Below are 20,444 nucleotides of genomic sequence, written 5' to 3'. Positions count from 1 at the left end.
AATCCTGACACTACCGGCCTGGAGTTTGCATGTTCTCCGTGTCTGTGTGGGTTTGCCCTGGGTACATTGGTTTCCTCCCACACTCCAAAGACGTGCTGGTAGGTGCACTGGATTGTGTCTAAATTGGCCCTAGTATGTGTATGTATGAATGTGAGTTAAGGAACTTAGATTATAAGCTCCCTGAGGGCAGGGGCCGTTAAATGTAGAATATATATGTAAAGTGCCGTGTAAACTGACCGTGCTATACAAGTACCTCTGATAAATAAATGGAAATTGGAACTTTTGCACATAAAAGACAAAGCCTGAGAGTCGTGAAGAAAAAAAAAAAAAAGAAAGATTTATTCAGAGTAATATCTCAATAATGTGGGAACCTCAGCTGGTAACTGTACAGCATAAACGCAACACAACATAGCAATCATGTTGTACGTTCAGCACAGGTCGATTATAAAGTTCATCACCATGTCTCCTCCTTATACAACACTGGAATGAAAGTCTCAGTGATATTCGGTAGTCCAATTCTAATCTCCGATTTGTATAACAAGCCAAAGTTGAATGGCTTTTTTATTAAAAAAAGTTCCCTGGAATGAAATGCCATAAGTAGCCATTTAATTAACTAAACATTTATTTAAAATATATTAAGTTTCTTTAACAACTCCCACCAATGCAGGCCTTAAGGTACGTTTACAGAGCTTGTAGCCCACTTTAGTGACTATAGCTACAGTGCCAGGCTCCTTCCCATCCATGGGAGTATGGAATAAGGCTTCATGTTCATAGGGATCAAACTTGGCACCCAAAGGATTGAGTTTCTGCACTCCGTGCTTTTTGAAAACTTTCTGCATCTGAACTTCAGTCATGAGCAGGCCTTCATAGAGGTTCTTCAAATGGGGGTTGTCAGCCTTGACTTCCTCTTCAGGGACACTCTGGGTTGCCTTTTCCAGAATATCTGCTACTTCAAGCAGGTCCTTGCAGAACCCCTGGATACCTGAGAAAAATCAGCAAGAATGTTTCTAATTAAATAGGGTAGGGTGAAGTGCAGTAATACATAGCAGCTTGTCATAATTTATTTTTCCCTGATCTGAAGACAGTAAACCACTTTGATGGGTTTGTGCAGTTTATTGCAGTTTGAACAGAACCACTGCATTTGCCTTACAACAGTAAAACATTTAAAATGTATTTTGTTTAAGTTGTTTACAGTACGGTAGGATTAAAACCCATTTCAAGTCTGATTTCTTTCTACATTACCACCTGTGGTGGTGTGTGATGGACCAACGTGGGTAGAGCTTAAATCATATGCATCAGAGATAGAATGTGTATTCCTAACCGGAGCTCAATTTATGGTAGAGGTAAGGACCCGAATCTGGGCCTAGGCTGCCACCTTTCTGATCACAATGATCCAATCACTCAACAGATTAACAGCTTCGCAGTGTGTGGTTAGGAGTGCCAGCTTCATACTTCCATCTCACTTGAAATTTGTTTAAAATCTCTTCTCGATAGGAACAGATAGATACAGTCAACCAAGAGGAAAATGACTCTTTGAGGGCTAACATGTACAGAACAATAAAAATGAAATGTAATATGAACTAAAATAGTATAATACGAGGGGTCTTTAAAAGGTTTCCGCACTTTAATATATATTAGTTTAAAAAAGTGCAGAAACTTTTTGAAGAACCTCACTTAAAATGACTTAAAAGTGTCAAGGTTCAAACAACGAGGAGTCAAAATTTGGAGGGAGACAAAAGGTCCACCCAATTTGTATGTATGTACTTACATACTCTATCTTGCACAGTTGCCTCCCTTTTGGCATGGACCATGGCTTATGTAACTCCGTTCTTAGTAGCAAGGAGACAAAAGCAAAAGCACCCTCCGAGTTCTGGCTAACGTTTGTTTGGAAGATGCGATTATTTGAAGCAATAGCTGGAACTGGGTCTTGGTCAGCTCTGGCGAGCGTGTATGTAGCAAAGCCTTAGAGATTTGAAACAAATTGTAATTGAGACAAAAGCTTGTACTATGCGCTCCTAACCACTCCTTTAGAAATAAGTCCCTACACTTGGGAATGTTTCTCTTCGCTCCAGTTTCCCACAGGGAGCCACAAACATGAAAGACTGATAGACACTAACCCTTCCCCACGAAAAAAAAAAAAATTATGTATTTTTATATATTTCTTTTGTGGGAGGGTTAGTGTGTGTGTGTGTGTGTGTGTGTGTGTGTGTGTGTGTGTGTGTGTGTGTGTGTGTGTGTGTATATACATATATATATATATATACACATATATATATATATATATATATATATATATATATATACACACACACACACACACACACACACACACACACACATATATATATATATATATATATATATATATATATATATACAACCTATGCAGCTTCAGTTTGCTATTCTGTTTAAGTGCCTGAGTTATTCATCAACTTAAATTCTGATCTTTGGATCCTAGGCCCAGGTTGTACACACAACTGTTGGTCAAGCCAACAGTAGGGTGCCGATTCATAATAGCGAGGACACTTTATTAAATATTCCACACTGCACTTGCATTGTATGTTCTATTCAATAAATGCACTGGGTAGTGTGGTACTTCAGGATAGGGATGCACTGATACCATTTTTTTATTTTTTGTTAACACGGAGTACTGATACTTTTTTTTTTTTTTTTTAAAGTACTCGCCGATACCTATTGCCTAGGAAGAGTAGGTAGAGGGGTGGTTTGGGAGGTGGGTAAGCCTGGGGGGGGGGGGGGGGGGGGGGGGGGGGAGTATAAATTAATTAATTAATAAATGCAAAAATTATATACAATAACCAGTCTTTTTAATGCAAAGTCCATAAAGTACAGATTGACACCAATACAGTCTATGCATAAAAAAAAAAAGCCCAAAATACCACTGTACTGTATATACCATGCCAAGCTTGTATGTATCACACAAACATGGGAAACACTGGGCTAAGGAAAAAGCTAAAAATAAGTTCCAGCCAATAGAAGTAGTTCTCTTTATTTTCACATGGCATTAAGATTGTCCACACATTTCCATACTGCTATGTGTGGAGAGGATCCCGGATGGATGGCTCAACAAGAAGCTCCTGGCCAAGAAGAAAGGGAGCAGATGTAACAGCCAGGGAGAAAAAAAAAAAAAAAAAAAAACACACCACAGGAGCAGCTAGAGGAGAGCCGCCCGCAGCCGCTGCTGACAACCAGGAAGCTGCGGTACCATGCAAGATGGCAGAACAGCTAGGAGAACCCTCAGCAACTGGGGGAGCAGCTAGAGGAGAGCTGCCCACAGCCACAACTAACAACCAGTCTGCAGCTGGTAAGAGAGGAGGAGGCGGGGAAGTCACCCAACAGAGGTGACAGCTGGCCGGAGGGAAAGAGGAGGAGAAGCTACCCAGCAGAAGAGACAGCTGGTGGGAGAAGAGGAGGATGCGGGGAGGAGAAGGGGAATCCTGGTGACAGCTAAAACGTTATCGGTTGTTGAGGTGGCCCAGTCCTTGGCCAATAATTGCTGGCATTCTTTTGTTTACATTTCAGCTGTCAATGGTGGAATTCTGCTGACAGCTGAAAAAAAATGAGCCTGAAGGTATCAGTGCATTTGTACAAGTACCGATACTCATACAATGCCTAGTATGGGCACAGATACCAGTATCAGAATCAGTGCAACCCTACTTGGGGATATTCTCTGCACAACATAGTAGGAAGAGAGCACAGTCACATTTACATTTAAATAGTGTCCCTTTAAACTGGTAATGAACATACAAAAGGTAACACTGCAAGTACAAACATTTGAAATTATAGAAGGATGTTTGGAGCTAAACAGACAAAAAAAGGTGTAGAAACAATTTCGGTTTGGTGGCCTTTTTACAAGTCTGGATCACATGGAGCAGTGCAGTAACTCTCAACTTCAAATAAATGTTGAAACTTAAAAAGTTTATTACTAGCAGGGAAACAGCTCCTGCCTGCATTCCAACTCCTCCAGACAACCAATCATGTGGGCATGCAAGTCTTGTTGTTCATGGTTTCCACCTAAATTCCTACAACAGTACTGTCTATGCAACTGGCCAAACCCTTTGGGATTGATTTACTAAAATTGGAGTGCAAAACCTGGTGCAGCTCAGCACAGAAACTAATCAGCTTCCAGGTTTTACTGTCAAAGCTTAATTGAAAAAGCTAAAGCTAGAAGCTGATTGGTTACCATGCACAGCCGCACCAGATTTGGCACTCTCCAGTTTTAGAATATCAACCCCTTTGTGCCAATCATTTAGGGTGAGACAGCCAGGAGGTGCTTAGCTCTTCTCACCACTACCACAAGATGTGTGACCAAACTAAGTGGCTTTATACCAGTAAACAAGAGGGAGAGGACAGTTGGGCATACTGAAAAATGGCTGAGCAGGAGAGAGGCCAAATCTAGTAGACCATCTCATAGGTGAAAATAGCAGCACTAGGTTTCTGTCTTGGGCACTTCAAACAAAGAATTGGCAGAGAAGGGAGTAATATTTCCGTGTCTACTCTGCTTTATATCAGCACAGGATGTGTGAGTTAGTTGGGTTGCATTATCCCGGCAGCCGCTAGATTAAAAAGCTGAAAGACCCAATCTGGCTCACCATCTGACAGGGAAAAGAAACGCACTATGTTTTCAACTTCAATTATCACTAGGCAAGTTTTTCTGGATTTTAGTTTTCATTGAATTTACATTTTATATCTGAATTATCTTTCCATGTCCAGTGGATGAAGACAATTGCTGATGAGTCCTAGTCCTTTTACATAGCGATTTTCATTTTATCCCATGTGCACAGCTTGTTCATTTAACGTGTTCGTGATGGATAGGTAAATGTAGTATTTATAGATTAGTATAAATTACTGTATTTTATTAGATTTTAGATATTGGATGGCTATTACCTGCAATGGCCCCAAAATAAAAATCGCCAATAAGCTTAGGTAGCAGATCCACGAAAGAGCGACTTACTGCTTGGATTGAACGCTGATAGATAATATATGTGCGTCTCATACTTGCTTTTAAATTACAAGGATGTTAGTGTGCATCAGTAGCAGCAGTCTTGTAAAGTCGATAAGCATCTTAAAATACTGTATATTGGGGTCCTATAGTATGACATGTTGTAAGATCCACCAGCCTTTTCCTGCCCAGCTCCACCAATCAGCCTTCATTCTCCTAAAAACTTACCATACAGCTTTGCCTCTTCCACCAGCTTCTGACTTCGGAGCCGCAAATTCTCTGTGTCTGCTAGGGCTCGTTTGTACTTGTCCTGGAAAAATAATACATAGTTTAGAGGTGCACAGCCTGAGTCTTGGTTCAAATGTTGCATCCAAACTCTTAAAGTGATACTAAAGTCTTTTTTTTTTAAAACAACAAATATGTTATACTTACCCGCTGTATGCAGTTGTTTTGCACAGAGCAGCCCGATTCTCCTCTTCTCGGATTCCCTGTCGGTGCTTCTGAACCTTCCCTCCTGACAGGTGCACCCACAGCAAGCAGCTTGCTATGGGGGCAACCAAGCAGGCACACTCCTGAGCCATGGCTCTGCATGTCCATTCACATGCAGAGCCAGGGCTCAGACCCGCCCCTTCCTTCCCTGATTGGCTCACTGGCTGTGAGTGACATCAGAGCGAGCCAATGGCTCCCTCAGCCAATCAGGAGTGAGAGTCCCCAGAGAACCAAGGCTCTTGTGGACATTGCTGGATCAGGATGGGGCTCAGGTGAGTATTATGGGGGCTGCTACACACAGAAAGTTATTTACCTACATGCATGAAATGCATGAAGGTAAAAAACCTTGAGCCTTTAGAACCACTTTAAACTGGCTGAAGATGGTTCACTTTATTTTTTGGTTCAGCCAGCAGACTAAACAGAAAAAAAAAAATTGAACAGATTCCTCTAGCCACACAAATGAGGTGTATGGAGGAAATTCCCCTGCCAGGAAATTGTATTCTGATCGTGGGAAATTGCACTGCCAGAATACACGGATCAGGGGCTGCAGTTGCTGATCGACAAAATGTTTTTAACAAGCCCATTCAACAGAAGTTGATGAAACAATCAACTTCTGTTAAACAGGAACAGCTACACATGGATTAAAATTTGGCCAGTCCCAGCTGAAACTACCAAATTTCACTCTATGGCCAGCTTTTGATATGGAATTTGTTCATTTGGATTCTGTTGGGGTCAATATGTCTTTTGGGGTCTCTGAACACAAGCAAACTGACTCTTTTGGTGATCACAAAAATGCTGAGCAGTACAACATAAGGAAAAATAAAAGCAGATCAAAAAATTTCAAAATCACAAGAGAACACATTTGACAAGAGAATAAGAATAATGCATAAGTATTAATGTAATGAGAAATATTGGCTATTAGACCTGTAAACAAGACTGCCTTCTCTGACTATTCTCTATTATACATGTCCAAAGACAGGTACTTCCATTCCAATCCCTCTAATCTCCACACTTTGTGGCAAATTTCCATATATATACATACATACATACATACATACATACACACACACACACACACACACACACACACACACACACACACACACACACACACACACACACACACACACACACACACACACACACACACACACACACACACACACACACACACACTGCTCAAAAAAATTAAAAGGAACACTTTAAAACACATCAGATCTCAATGGGGAAAGATATCATGCTGGATATCTATACTGATATGGACTGGGTAATGTGTTAGGAACATAAGCATGCCCCATCGTTTGATGGAAATGAAAATTACACTGTTCAACAGGTAAAAAGTTTTGGGCATAAAATTAGCTAATCTTACATAATTTTGGGGTGCTGAAAACGAAAATGACCCTAAAAAATGTTGATTGGCTCTAGTTTCCATGATATATTCACCCATCTAATGACGTAAGCCATTCAAAATTATGATGCAACTTCAGCTGCATATTGCGCAATTGATACTGGTGACCAATAGAAAATTGCATGTATACTGAGATGATGCAATATTAGCCTTTAATTGCATCACTTCACTGCATAAAAGCTGCAGTATCTGTAGCTGATTGTAGTTCGACAGCGTCTTTACATTTCGTTTTATGCTTATATAGGCTACTCAGTAATGCCTCGAACTTGTGTGAATAAAGCAGATAATTTCTGCTATATCTGCGGTGAAATAACTTTTATCTCACAAAAAAGGAGGATAACAGGAATGATTAAGAAAGCCTACAACTTGTATTTTGGCTGCAAGATAGGAGACCAGAACAAGAGCTGGGCACCACATATATGCTGCAATTCTTGTGGGACGGCACTGGAGCAATGGTTGAATGGAAAAAAGGCATCTATGCCTTTCGCTGTGCCAATGATTTGGAGAGAGCCAACAGATCATGTTAGTAATTGTTACTTTTGTATGGTGCCTCCAATTGTAAAAGGGCTAAATAAGAAGAAAAAGTTATCTGTGCACTATCCAAATATTCCATCGGCAATACGTCCAGTTCCTCATGGAGAGGGGCTACCAATTCCTAAAGCACCAGAATCCTTCGTGGTTGAGTCAAGTGAGGAAGAACCTGAAGCGTGTAGTCACGTGCAGTTGTAAGAGATAGCCCTTTCCTCGAATACAAGAGAAAAGCCAAGAGAAGCAAAACCGACACAAACTGAAGACAAAACTAGTGAGAATCCTAAGTATTAAAATGATTCAACTTAGCTTATGGCTATAATTTTTCTTGGTAATCCTATGCAATATATTATGCCATTTAGGCTTTGTTATGTAGTCAATATCACTTGCTTTATATTTGTGGAAAGACATCTATCTATATAATTATTGTGCATTATGTAGTCATTACGCCTATAGTAGAAAACTTTCCGTTTACAGAAAAACTAGAGCCAATTGACAAATTTCATTGTTATATTTGAACTCAGAATGTGAAATTCATTAAGAAATGGATCCTTTTGTTTCCAAAACTGGCAAAAAATAAAAATTTGTTGAACAGTGTTATCAACCTACATAGGACTGAATTCAAAGACACCCCCAAAATCAAAGTGAAAAAATTATGCAGCAGGCTAATCTATTTTGCTGAACTTTCATTGCAGCAACTCAGAACGGTCCTCAGTAGTTTGTATGGCCCCCACATGCTTGTATGCATGCCTGACGTCGGGGCATGCTCCTAATGATACGACGGATGGTGTCCTGGAGTATTTCCTCCCAGATCTGGACCAGGTCATCACTGAGCTCCTGGACAGTCTGAGGTGCAACCTGGCAGCGGCGGATGGACCAAAACATGATATCCCAGAGGTGTTCTATTGGATTTAGGTCAGGCAAGCGTGGGGGCCATTAAATGGTATCAATTCCTTCATCCTCCAGGAACTGCCTGCATACTCTCTCCACATGAGGCCAGGCATTGTCATGCACCAGGAGGAACCCAGGACCCACTGCACCAGCATAGGGTCTGAAAATGGGTCCAAGGATTTCCCTCCATGGATATGCCTCCCCAGACCATCACTGACCCACCACCAAAACGGTCATGAATGATGTTACAGGCAGCATAATGTGCTCCACGGCTTCTCCAGACCCTTTCACATCTGTCACATGTGCTCAGGGTGAAGCTGCTGTCATCTGTGAAAAGCACATGGCACTAGTGGTGTATCTGCCAATTCTGGCAGATACACCACTAGTGCCATGTGCTTTTCAATAGCAAATGCCAATCTTGCTCTATGGTGCCGGGCAGTGAACACAGGGCCCACTAAAGGTCATGGGGCCCTCAGGACACCCTCATGAAGTCGGTTTCTGATTGCTTGTTCAGAGACATTCACACCAGTGGCCTGCTGGAGGTCATTTTCTAGGGATCTGGCAGGGCTCATCCTGTTCCTCCTTGCACAAAGGAGCAGATACCGGTCCTGCTGATGGGTTAAGGACTTTTTATGACCCTGTCCAGCTCTTCTAGAGTAACTGCCTGTCGCCTGGAATCTCCTCCATGCTCTTGAGCCTGTGCTGGAAGACACAGCAAAGCTTCTGGCAAAGGAACGTATTGAAGTGCAATCCTTGAGGAGTTGGACTACTTGTGAAACCTCTGTAGGGTCCAGGTATCGCCTCACACTACCAGTAGTGACACTGACCCTGGCCAAATGCAAAACTCGTGAAAACCAGTCAGAAAAGTAGGGGAAAAAAATGTCAGTGGACATCTGTAAAACCATTCCTGTTTTGGGGGTAGTCTCACTGTTGCCCATCTAGTGCACCTGTTAATTTCATTAACACCAAAAGCAGCTGAAAATGATTAACCACCCCCGATACTTAAATGACCAGATCAATATCCCAGGAGTTTCATTGACTTGATGCTATACTCCGATTAAAAAAAAGTGTTCCTTTAATTTTTTTGAGCATAATCAACATTGAGTATAATCAACAAGCATGTTGCCAAACAAAAATGTAAAAAAGTGCTAAACAGAACATAAATCTCCACAAATAGTATTTACCCAAATTATAAATATGTAGGGCTGCTTCTAAGATAAGGTTAACTCCCTCTAATATTGCAAAAATCCAAAACAATTCAAAGAGCTGCCCTGTATTATTGTATTAACAATTGTGGACTCTTACATAAATTGTAAAAGGGTCTCAAGGACTTGTGTCACCCCCCGAAGGCACCCAGTGGAAGGGGCAAAATGCGTTACATGGAGAGCAGACGTGACGTCATTTCCAGATCTGGCTGGTTTGAATGCTTTTGGTATTGTACCTATGTAAGTGCAACTAATTTTAACCCTACGTTCACACCTAAGCATTTTCTGGATTAACATGATTTCCTACGAGACACGTTCTCATCTCCGCGGTTTCACCAAGTGGAAAAGTTTTGGAAAGGGTCAGGGACTTTTTTGAATGGGAAAAGTTGAGTTTTTGGTTCTATAAACTTTAGTAGAAATGCTGCAGAAAAGCATGTAGTGCGTTCTTGCAGCGTTTTTTATGCGTTTTAAATCTGCTAGCAATAAGAATTAAAAAAAAAAAAAAACACCCGCAAAAAGCATCAAAAACGCAGGCACAAAAACGCAACAATGCAGAAACAGGACAAACGCAAATTGCATAGGTGTGAACCTAACCTGAGAGAGTTTTTAATAAAGTGGAATTACACTATGTGGCCCTCTTTTGATGTGAGAGGATACCAGCCTTCTGACCCCAGGAAACGCAGTGAAGCAAAACTGACTGAGGGGAATAAAACTCAATTTTTTTGTAAAATACAAAATGTTACGCCGAGTAAATAAATACCAATCATATCGCGGTTTAAAATTATACACATCCATGCAACACATACACATAAATATTTTACTATCCATAGACGAGATTTTAAAAGCCTTCACAGGTTACCACTTTAGATATACAGAGGAGGTCCGGTACTAGAATTACTGCCCATGATCTGACAATCACAGTGATACCTCACATGTGGGACAATTGCTGCTTGCGGAACCAGCGCATACATTCACCTTTGGGGGGGGGGGGGGGGAAAACAGGAGGCACTTTAACATTTTCTTTTATTTATTTAATTTTCTGATCACTTCTATTCCTGTCACTTGAAATGTAAACACCCCTTGTGACAGCAAAATGTATGTGACAGGTACTCTTTATGGAGAGATCTGGGGTCACTAAGACCACAGATCACTCCTCTGCCCTTAAAAGCATTTAATCACACCAAGACCAGTGTAATCAAACGCTTTTTTTTTTCTAAAATGGCGTCATTTATAAATGCGGGCAAGCTGGATGTGATGTAAGGTCACTGATTAACAACCCCCCCGATACTTACATAACCACATCAATATCCCAGGAGTTTAATTGACTTGATGCTGTACTCTGATTAAAAAGCGTTCTTGTAATTTTTTTGAGCAGTGTATATCTGTGAATTCTGGTAATAAAAAAAAAACAATAGTTCTCTATAGGAATTCAAGTATTTTACCTGTAACATGGAAAAATAATGCTCTGCAGAAGTTTATAAAAAGACAGTGAGAGGAAGGTTACCTTCCATGTTACTAGGCAGCAAGAACCATACAAGGGGTGTGGAATTTTTTTAAAAAACTACTTGTTCAGGGACTAACTTGGTGTCCTGATTTACTTGTCCCTCATGACAATCTACTTGTCCTGATAGAAATTTTTTTTTTTTAACCAAAACGATAATTCATTTTGCTTTACATAATGTCTGGGGCTTTTAGGCGACTTAAATGTTTAATATTTTTAACATTACTCTGTGTATCTCCTCCTCACCTCCCTATCTCCAGCAGCGCACCCAGGGACTAGCAGGGAGGAGAGAGACCTTGTAGTGTAATGAGCACTGATTGGGTGCTTGTCAGGAAAGGGGAGTGTCAGGCTTATCCTTTATCCCTTTCGCTGCCAGAGATGTTTTTGTGTTTTTTGCACAAGTTTAAAAAAATAATTTTAGGTCTGCAGATTACACAAAACTCCGAAACATGATATATTTTCTGAAATCAGAAATCCTAGAGAATAAAATAGCGGTAGTTCCAATTTTTTATGTCACTCGATATTATCACAAATGTCTAGGAAATGCAAAATTTCAGTAAAAAATACACTTAATTTTCGGTTACAAAAAGCAATAAATTATTGAATTTTTTTGTAAAATATAACTGATGAGGTTGCATTGAGTAAACAGATATCCAACATGTCAAACCTTAAATTTGCGTAACGCTCAAGAAATGGCAACAAACTTTAGTAACCCTATATTTTCTATAGGTGATGCTTTTAAAGCCCCTTATAAGTCATCAGTTTAGTATTACAGAGGAGCTCTGGTGCTAGAATTATTGCTCTCATTCTGGCGTGCGAGGTGTTATGTAACGTGTATCACAAACATTTTCATGCGCAGGTACCCCAGTGCATGCTTTTATGTTTGTACGTGCGTACATATGTGGGGAGGCTTGAAAAATTTGGGGGGGGATTATATGCATGGGTGTAACTAATTTCTTTCAAATGAAAAAACATTTTTTTTTTTTACTTAGCATTTTTCTTTTATCACATAGGGGACAAAAAGTCCCTTTTGTGATGCTTTTTGGTGACAAGTTCTCTTTATTCAGACATCCAGGGTCCAAAAGACCCTGCATGTCTCCCCGATGCTTCACTGAATGCAATGCAGTACACATCGCACTGCATTACATTCTTTCCCGGCCTCAATGGCTGAGAATCTGTCAATGGGGACCAAGAAGTAACGTCACATCACTTCTGGGTCAGCCACTGACTGGTCCTGGGCCCACAGATGGGCAAGCAGAGCCCAGGAGACAGAGGGCAGGGAGGGGGCGGAGGCTGGCGGAGGCTGTGTGGAAGCAATCGGGCGGCAGCACTGCCACCCGAATGCTTCCACCTGACAGATGAGCCCTGCTGCTTGCCCGCTGCAGGGCTAACGGTAAAAGGCAACATGAATTGCACATCCCTGCATAGCTAATAAAAATTTTCCTTTCCATACTTTTTTCTCAGAAACGACCTTTATTTGTCCTTTAAAAAAGGTAAAAATGCCACCATTGCACACTTGATAAGGATCTACTTGAACCAAAATCACGCTCATTTATTAGGAAACTTGGCTCTCTGCTTTGTTCCATAACTTACTGTTACGTCTTTGATCTGATCCTCCAGTTTAGCCTTCTCTGCAGCCAGCTGCTCGGTGTCGTTCTCTGCTGGGCTCTTATTCTTCTCCTCCTCCTCTGCTGAGGGGTTAGTGGGCTGCTGAGACGTTGTGCACATCATTCGTGAACACCTCCTATAGAAAGTAACAAGCACACAGGTTACATAGTTAGTTTGGCTGAAAAAAAAAAAAAAAAAAGGAAAAAGACCATCCAGTTCAAAAAAAAAAAAAAAAAAATCCTATACCCACCATTGATTGATCCAGAGGAAGGAAACAAAAACCCAGCAAAGCATGATCCAATTTGCTCCTGCAGGGAAAAAATTCCTTCCTGATCCCCCGAGAGGCAGATATTCAAACTACCAGATTTTACAGTATATAGTGATGCTTCATAAGTGGTGCTAAAACCCACCTGGAGAAAGGCAAGTCTCATCTAAAACCATACAAGTCAATGTTTTAACACACCAAATTTCTAATTTATTGACCAGTCGAATGACAAATTCAAGTGGCGAGGAGCAAATGATACTTGGCACAACCAGCTCAGGAAATGGGAGACAATGGCAAGGAACAATTTACCTAGAAGTCCCCCTTACTGTACATGACAGGCAGCTGTAGGCAGTGGAGGGTTAACCATCAAATGAACCATCCGCAACTAAAGATACTTCCACCAACAAGAACCCCCTTCTGCTGGCCACAAGCAGATCAAGGTCACAGCAAAACAGTTTGGATGGATGGTCTGTTTGTGACAACTATCCTCTCCTCACCCCCTTAGTTTACTGAGTGAGTCACACTTTTATACTTTTGCTACTACCTATATATTGTGTTTTTACAGGTACTGATGCAACGGTCCTTTACGTTATGTTTTGTTCTATTACTTCTCTGTTTGCCTCTTCCCTCTAAGGACATTGCAGCAGAGCATTTAAAATACTTGAAAGGCAGTATGATCCGAATACTTTTTTTTTTTTTTTACTGATAGTATATACAGTACTGGATAGTAATATTTACCACTAACCACAACCATCAAAACTTTATGTCTTTTACATTCTATTTGTGTAATTTTAGACAGTTCAACATGTACAGCTTTGTTTTCACAAACCACATTCACTGTGATGTATTGCCGCTCTTAGGATTGGTCTACTCAGATTCTTAGCCCAGCTGACCGACAGCTATCATACACAATCTACAAACCTCACTTATAATGGATTCATAACAGAAGGAACTTTAACATGCAACATGTTGACTCTATATAGAACTGTTCTTCTCTTTTTGGCACACACCTTTCTCTACGTAGAACTGTTCCTTCTCTTTTTGGCACACACCTCTCTCTACGTAGAGCTGTTCCTTCCATTTATTCATTTATTACAAGTACTTATATAGTGCTGTCAATTTACAATTTAAGCAACACTTTACACACACATTATCTATCTATCTATATCTCTATCTCTATCTCTATATCTCTATATCTATATATCTATATATCTATATATATTAGTATTTGTACATTTACATTCAGTTCCTGCCCTCAAGAAGCTTGCGATCTAAATTCCGTAACTCACGTTCATACATACTTGAGACAATTTAGACAGGAACTAATTAAGCTACCATCATGTCTTTGGAGTGTGGGAGGAAACTAGAGTATCCGGAGGGAACCCACACAGGCACAGGGAGAACATGCAAACTCCAGGCAGGTAGTGCTATGGTTGAGATTTGAACCAATGACCCGAGTGCACTTAGCCACTGTGGAGCTGTAAGGCACACACCTTACTCTACGTAGAACTGTTCCTTTTGTGTAGGGAACACACCCTATTCTCCATAGAATTCTTCCGTCTCTTTATGGCATACATCTTACTCCAAGACTACATAGATGTTTTCCTTCTCTTTATGCACACGTTTTACTCTATTTATTACTAGGGATATACCGGTGTATCGGCAAAAAATAGAGTTATCAGCATTTTGCCAATAAGAAAAAAAAGGTGCCAATAATGGCTTCTCTGTTTTTATAATAGAAATGGGTCAAGGAAACACATACAAAGTCCCATAGACATTCATGCAAAGTCTTGTCCCCATAGACTTTCATGCAAATAAACTGCGTCCCGCTGACTTCAGTGCAAAAAAAAAAAAAACTGCGTCCCGCTGACTTCAGTGCAAAAAAAAACTGCGTCCCGCTGACTTCAGTGCAAAAAAAAACTGCGTCCCGCTGACTTCAGTGCAAAAAAAAACTGCGTCCCGCTGACTTCAGTGCAAAAAAAAACTGCGTCCCGCTGACTTCAGTGCAAAAAAAAACTGCGTCCCGCTGACTTCAGTGCAAAAAAAAACTGCGTCCCGCTGACTTCAGTGCAAAAAAAAACTGCGTCCCGCTGACTTCAGTGCAAAAAAAAACTGCGTCCCGCTGACTTCAGTGCAAAAAAAAACTGCGTCCCGCTGACTTCAGTGCAAAAAAAAACTGCGTCCCGCTGACTTCAGTGCAAAAAAAAACTGCGTCCCGCTGACTTCAGTGCAAAAAAAAACTGCGTCCCGCTGACTTCAGTGCAAAAAAAAACTGCGTCCCGCTGACTTCAGTGCAAAAAAAAACTGCGTCCCGCTGACTTCAGTGCAAAAAAAAACTGCGTCCCGCTGACTTCAGTGCAAAAAAAAACTGCGTCCCGCTGACTTCAGTGCAAAAAAAAACTGCGTCCCGCTGACTTCAGTGCAAAAAAAACTGCGTCCCGCTGACTTCAGTGCAAAAAAAACTGCGTCCCGCTGACTTCAGTGCAAAAAAAACTGCGTCCCGCTGACTTCAGTGCAAAAAAAACTGCGTCCCGCTGACTTCAGTGCAAAAAAAAACTGCGTCCCGCTGACTTCAGTGCAAAAAAAACTGCGTCCCGCTGACTTCAGTGCAAAAAAAAACTGCGTCCCGCTGACTTCAGTGCAAAAAAAAACTGCGTCCCGCTGACTTCAGTGCAAAAAAAACTGCGTCCCGCTGACTTCAGTGCAAAAAAAACTGCGTCCCGCTGACTTCAGTGCAAAAAAAACTGCGTCCCGCTGACTTCAGTGCAAAAAAAACTGCGTCCCGCTGACTTCAGTGCAAAAAAAAACTGCGTCCCGCTGACTTCAGTGCAAAAAAAACTGCGTCCCGCTGACTTCAGTGCAAAAAAAACTGCGTCCCGCTGACTTCAGTGCAAAAAAAACTGCGTCCCGCTGACTTCAGTGCAAAAAAAACTGCGTCCCGCTGACTTCAGTGCAAAAAAAACTGCGTCCCGCTGACTTCAGTGCAAAAAAAACTGCGTCCCGCTGACTTCAGTGCAAAAAAAACTGCGTCCCGCTGACTTCAGTGCAAAAAAAACTGCGTCCCGCTGACTTCAGTGCAAAAAAAACTGCGTCCCGCTGACTTCAGTGCAAAAAAAACTGCGTCCCGCTGACTTCAGTGCAAAAAAAACTGCGTCCCGCTAACTTCAGTGCAAAAACCGCCAGCCACATGAACTACATTTTTGAAAAATGTAAAAACCATCCGTTTCAGTGTCCGGCCAAGTGCAACCTGAACTTTCAGTTATGGGAGTTTCATTTCGGTGCATTTATTGCCGTTCTGTCTCTGGGTGGCACACAGGACATCCCACCATATACTGTACATGTTGGACATTCATGGAACTGGTTTCCTTACCAACAAGAGGTGAGAATACCATGTTACATATCCTAATAATAGGGTTTGGCAGGCTTTGAAGGCTTCTTCCACAAGCTATTTCTCAAAGCCCTATTTGTAAAAAGTACAAAAACAGAAAGATTCTTCAGAGATCGTATTCAATATCAGAAATACAGCTGCTACGCTTTTACCTTCAGAACATCTGTATGAAAGCAGTATTATTGGGTAACTCAGTACTTTGGTGGATGCTGTGTCTGCGAATGATGCAACTGCTGTACAATCATTCACTAGTTACAGACATCAAGGACAAATGAGTCACAATGCAGAATATGGGGCCCACCAATGCACTGTCTTCTATGAACAATACTGTGTAAGCAGCACTGGAGCCATTGGTTCAACTCCCACTGGGAACCCTTATACATCTTCTCCCTACACCTGTCATTCAACAATGTACAATCAATAAGACAGGTGCTGTATTACTTGTCTTCTGCAATGTGAGGTTCTTCTTACCGTTACTTATTTGTTTGAAATAAAATCCCCAATAAATCAATGAAAAAAATAAATAAATGGGATATTCTTGACTGGTAAAGATCATCTACTTTCCATTAAAATACATGTATAGGTCTGCCAGTTCAAACAATCACATCTTGCTTACTGCCTGCTACGCAAAGGTCGATGAATCAGAGAGTGGATACAGTACATGAAAGGAATTATCCACAATGACAATGTGGACCCCCATGGACCGCACCTTCTCTCTTAAGACTGTGGGGTGCACCCAGAAGCCTCTTCTCTCCAGCCCCCAAGGACTGTACCTGTCTCCAATGACTTGGATGAACCCAGAAATCTTTTCTTTTAGGTCCTCATGGACTGCTCCACCAGGAAACCTCTTCTCTGCAGTCCCCATGGACACCATTATGTGTTATGTCTTTGGAGTGCACCTAGAAGCCTCATCTCTCCAATCCCTATGGACTGCATTGTCTGCTGTGACTCTGGTGCACCCTGAAGCTTCTTCACTCAGGACCTCATGGACTACCCCATCTCTTATGATTCTAGGGTGTACCCAGGAGCTTCTCTCAGGACCTCATGGATTGTCCCATCTCTTATGATTCTAGGGTGTACCCAGGAGCTTCTCTCAGGACCTCATGGATTGCCCCAGAGAGAATAGGCTTCTGGATGTGTCCCAGAGTCATAAGAAATGATGCGGTCCATGTGGTCCTGGGTGAAGAGGCTTCTGGGGAGCATTTGAGTCATAGCAGACAGGAGTCAATGGGGACTAAATGGGATATTCTTGACTGGTAAAGGCTTGTAGATGCTTCCCATGAGAAGTCCATGGGGACGCAGATAAGAACCTTTTTGTGGTGTACCCAGAACCGCTTCCTCTCTGATCTCCATGGACCATACCATCTCCTATGACTCAGGTCCACCCAGAAGCCTATGCTCTGCAGCCCCTTTGGACTGCCCCATCCCCAATGACTCTGGGATACATCCAGAAGCCTCTTCTCTGGTCCCCATGGACTATATCATCTCCCGTGACACTAGGGTGCACTCTGATGGCTCTTTTCTCTGGTCACCATAGGCCATGCCTTCTCTAATAACCTGGGTGCACCCAGTAGCCTCTCATTCTGGTCCCAATGGACTGCACCATCTCCTATGACTCTGGGGTGTATCTAGAAGTCTCTTCTCTCTGGTCCCCATGGACTGCACCATCTCCAATAATCTGGGTGCACCAAGAAGCCTCTTCTCTCTGGTCCCAATGGACTGCACCATCTCCTATGACTCTGGGATGTACCAAGAGGTTCTATCTCCCTGGGCTGCACCATCTTCAATAAGCCAAGTGCACCAAAAAGCTTCTTCTGTCTGGTCCTCATAGACCATACTATCTCCTATGACTCTGGGGTTTACCCAGAAGTCTCTTCTCTCTGGTCCTCATAAACTGTATCATCTCCTATGACTCAGGTGCACCTAGAACCTTCTTCTCGCTGGTCCTCATGGACCATACCATCTATGACTCGGGTTCACCCAGAAGTCTCTTCCCTCTGGTCCTCATGAACCGCATCATCTCCTATGACTCAGGTGCACCTAGAAGCTTCTTCTCTCTGGTCCTTATGGACCATACCATCTCCTATGACTCAGGTGCACCTAGAACCTTTTTCCTCTCTGGTCCTCATGGACCATACCATCTCCTATGACTCAGGTGCACCTAGAACCTTTTTCCTCTCTGGTCCTCATGGACCATACCATCTCCTATGACTCAGGTGCACCTAGAACCTTTTTCCTCTCTGGTCCTCATGGACCATACCATCTCCTATGACTCAGGTGCACCTAGAACCTTTTTCCTCTCTGGTCCTCATGGACCATACCATCTCCTATGACTCTGGGGATGCACCCAGAAGCTTCTGCTCTCCCATGACTCCTATGGCAGGGTGCCCTTTCAAACAGTAACCCAAAAGATGACCACTCTACCAAAGTGAGAGCCCCAACCAGGAAGAATAATACTGTTTACTATGTCCCTGTGCTCCTATATTCTAAAATAAGAAAGGTACAACCAGTTCCTGGACTGGGACTACCTGTAGAGGAGGTGCTATGGGTCAAACGTCCTTGCGGAGGTCACATGATGCTTCCAGCTCCCACAGAACTACAAGTAGCAGCATGGCCTTTACACGATCAGAGCCGCAGTGTATTGGGATCTCCCATGACCTACAACTACTACAGGTCCCAGCATACCCCGAGCCTTGAAACCTCCCTCAGCCCTGAGCTGCAGTCTATTTTATGATTGAATATACCCGTCAGCTTGCCATGACTCACCCCAGTGGTGACCTCTGCACCCTCAGCAGCGCCCCCAGGCCGGGTCCCAGCATCCGCACACTCCTGGCCGCCATGTCAGCCTCCAAGCAGCACACACGCACAGCACGCAGAGGACAGCCGGCCGTCACAACCTACACGGCTCCTTCCAGCACCACCCAATCATCAGCTGCCGAGCTCCTGTCGCGCCTGCGCATGCAGGACACGCTCCGGCTTGCCAGCCTAGTCAAGGTAGGTTGTACGGGAGTTGAAATGTCAAACACGTGAATGCAGAAAGACCCTGCAATGTGATAGGTTGTGGGCGGAGCCGGGGAGGCGAAGAGGAGGTGAGACTAGGCGGGGCGTGTGAATGACATTTGCAGCAACTGGGCGGGGCCTCTAAGAGTTACTTCTGTAACAATATCAGTTGTAAGTAATAGTTTTCCTTATAGAATGTAATGTCATCCAATGAGAGCAGGCAATCTGCTCAGCCTATAGGAAAGAGCATAGGAAGATGATACAAACATTATACATAAATATATATACACACAATATAGTGATTTTATATTTATTATATATCTTATCGAAGTGTATCTGGTTACTTTTCTTTTAGTTTTGGATGAAGTAGGGAAAGGTGAGAAGTTGTGTCCAGTGTTTATTGCTGTTTCCATGTTGGGGGTTTCACCCTGATTGGGTAATGGGAAATCCTAAATGCTGCAATTGTCAATATAACAGAATCAGGAAAACATGTCCATACACAATGCAATCTGATTGTACAATCTCTTTAAAGGTGGCCATACACGGTTCAATTTTATTATCCAATCAAAATGATCAAACCTATGGATAATCAAATAGCCATGACTTCCCCTTCCAATCCATTTAGTTTCCATTTAGATCGGATTAGATCAAATTGGGTTAATGAGCCAAGACTGAAATGTAATGATCATTCTGCATCGATCGGTAGCACTGACACACGTTCATGAATATGACTGCTTTTGGAATGATCAGAGTATGAGATCACATGGTGGAAACAGATGCAAATGATAACTTTCAATGTTAAAATACAATTCTATCTAAACTGTCAATCAAAATCCACTTCCCCACGTGTGGCAAAGGCATATTGATGAAGTGGGTTGTCGACTACAGATCAGTTGTTATCAGAAGAGACTGATCAGAAAAGGAATCAAACATTCATAGAAGCGTGTACAGACACCATTATTTATCAAATAATTGTAATATAAAGACAAATCTAAACAATCGCTTTAATTTGTATCCAATTGGGCAGGTCCTTGCTCTACATGATTGTTAGTAGATCTAAGGCTGGCCATCGATATGCAATTTTCCTGAGATTTTTGGTTTAGATTTACCAAAAACCATTAAATAGGAGGTCAAAAGTAACAACACTTTCAATTGTATCCAATTAGGACAGCTTTTGCACTGCATAGTTGAAGGTAAATCT

The 20,444-nt window shown here is 42.1% G+C and overlaps 1 protein-coding gene across 1 annotated transcript; it reads right to left on the bottom strand.

Moving 5' to 3' along the window:
* Window positions 1-316: 316 nt before the first annotated feature.
* On the bottom strand, window positions 317-19,168 carry GRPEL1 (GrpE like 1, mitochondrial). The gene is made up of 4 exons (XM_089691589.1): window positions 19,010-19,168; window positions 12,576-12,726; window positions 5,189-5,270; window positions 317-982 (listed from the first exon to the last, which is right to left on the bottom strand). Exons 1-4 carry the CDS (start codon window positions 19,081-19,083, stop codon window positions 636-638), a joined length of 654 nt encoding a protein of 217 aa, XP_089547715.1. The 5' UTR covers window positions 19,084-19,168; the 3' UTR covers window positions 317-635.
* Between the last annotated feature and the right edge of the window lie 1,276 nt (window positions 19,169-20,444).

The sequence above is a fragment of the Staurois parvus genome, unplaced genomic scaffold (genome assembly GCF_062004578.1).
Source record: "Staurois parvus isolate SC_StPar_1 unplaced genomic scaffold, SC_StPar_1.0 ptg000564l, whole genome shotgun sequence".
NCBI classification, from domain to species: domain Eukaryota; kingdom Metazoa; phylum Chordata; class Amphibia; order Anura; family Ranidae; genus Staurois; species Staurois parvus.
The sequence above is the reverse complement of the archived record's forward strand: the minus strand, read 5'-3'. Positions and strand labels throughout refer to the sequence as shown.

Coding starts and splice junctions, on each gene's coding strand:
- GRPEL1 (XM_089691589.1), bottom strand. CDS start 19,083: ATGGCGGCCAGGAGTGTGCGGATGCTGGGACCCGGCCTGGGGGCGCTG. Junction 5,271..12,575: donor ATCAGATCAAAGACGTAACA/GTAAGTTATGGA, acceptor TTATTTTTCCAG/GACAAGTACAAACGAGCCCT. Junction 983..5,188: donor GGAAGAGGCAAAGCTGTATG/GTAAGTTTTTAG, acceptor GATTTTTCTCAG/GTATCCAGGGGTTCTGCAAG.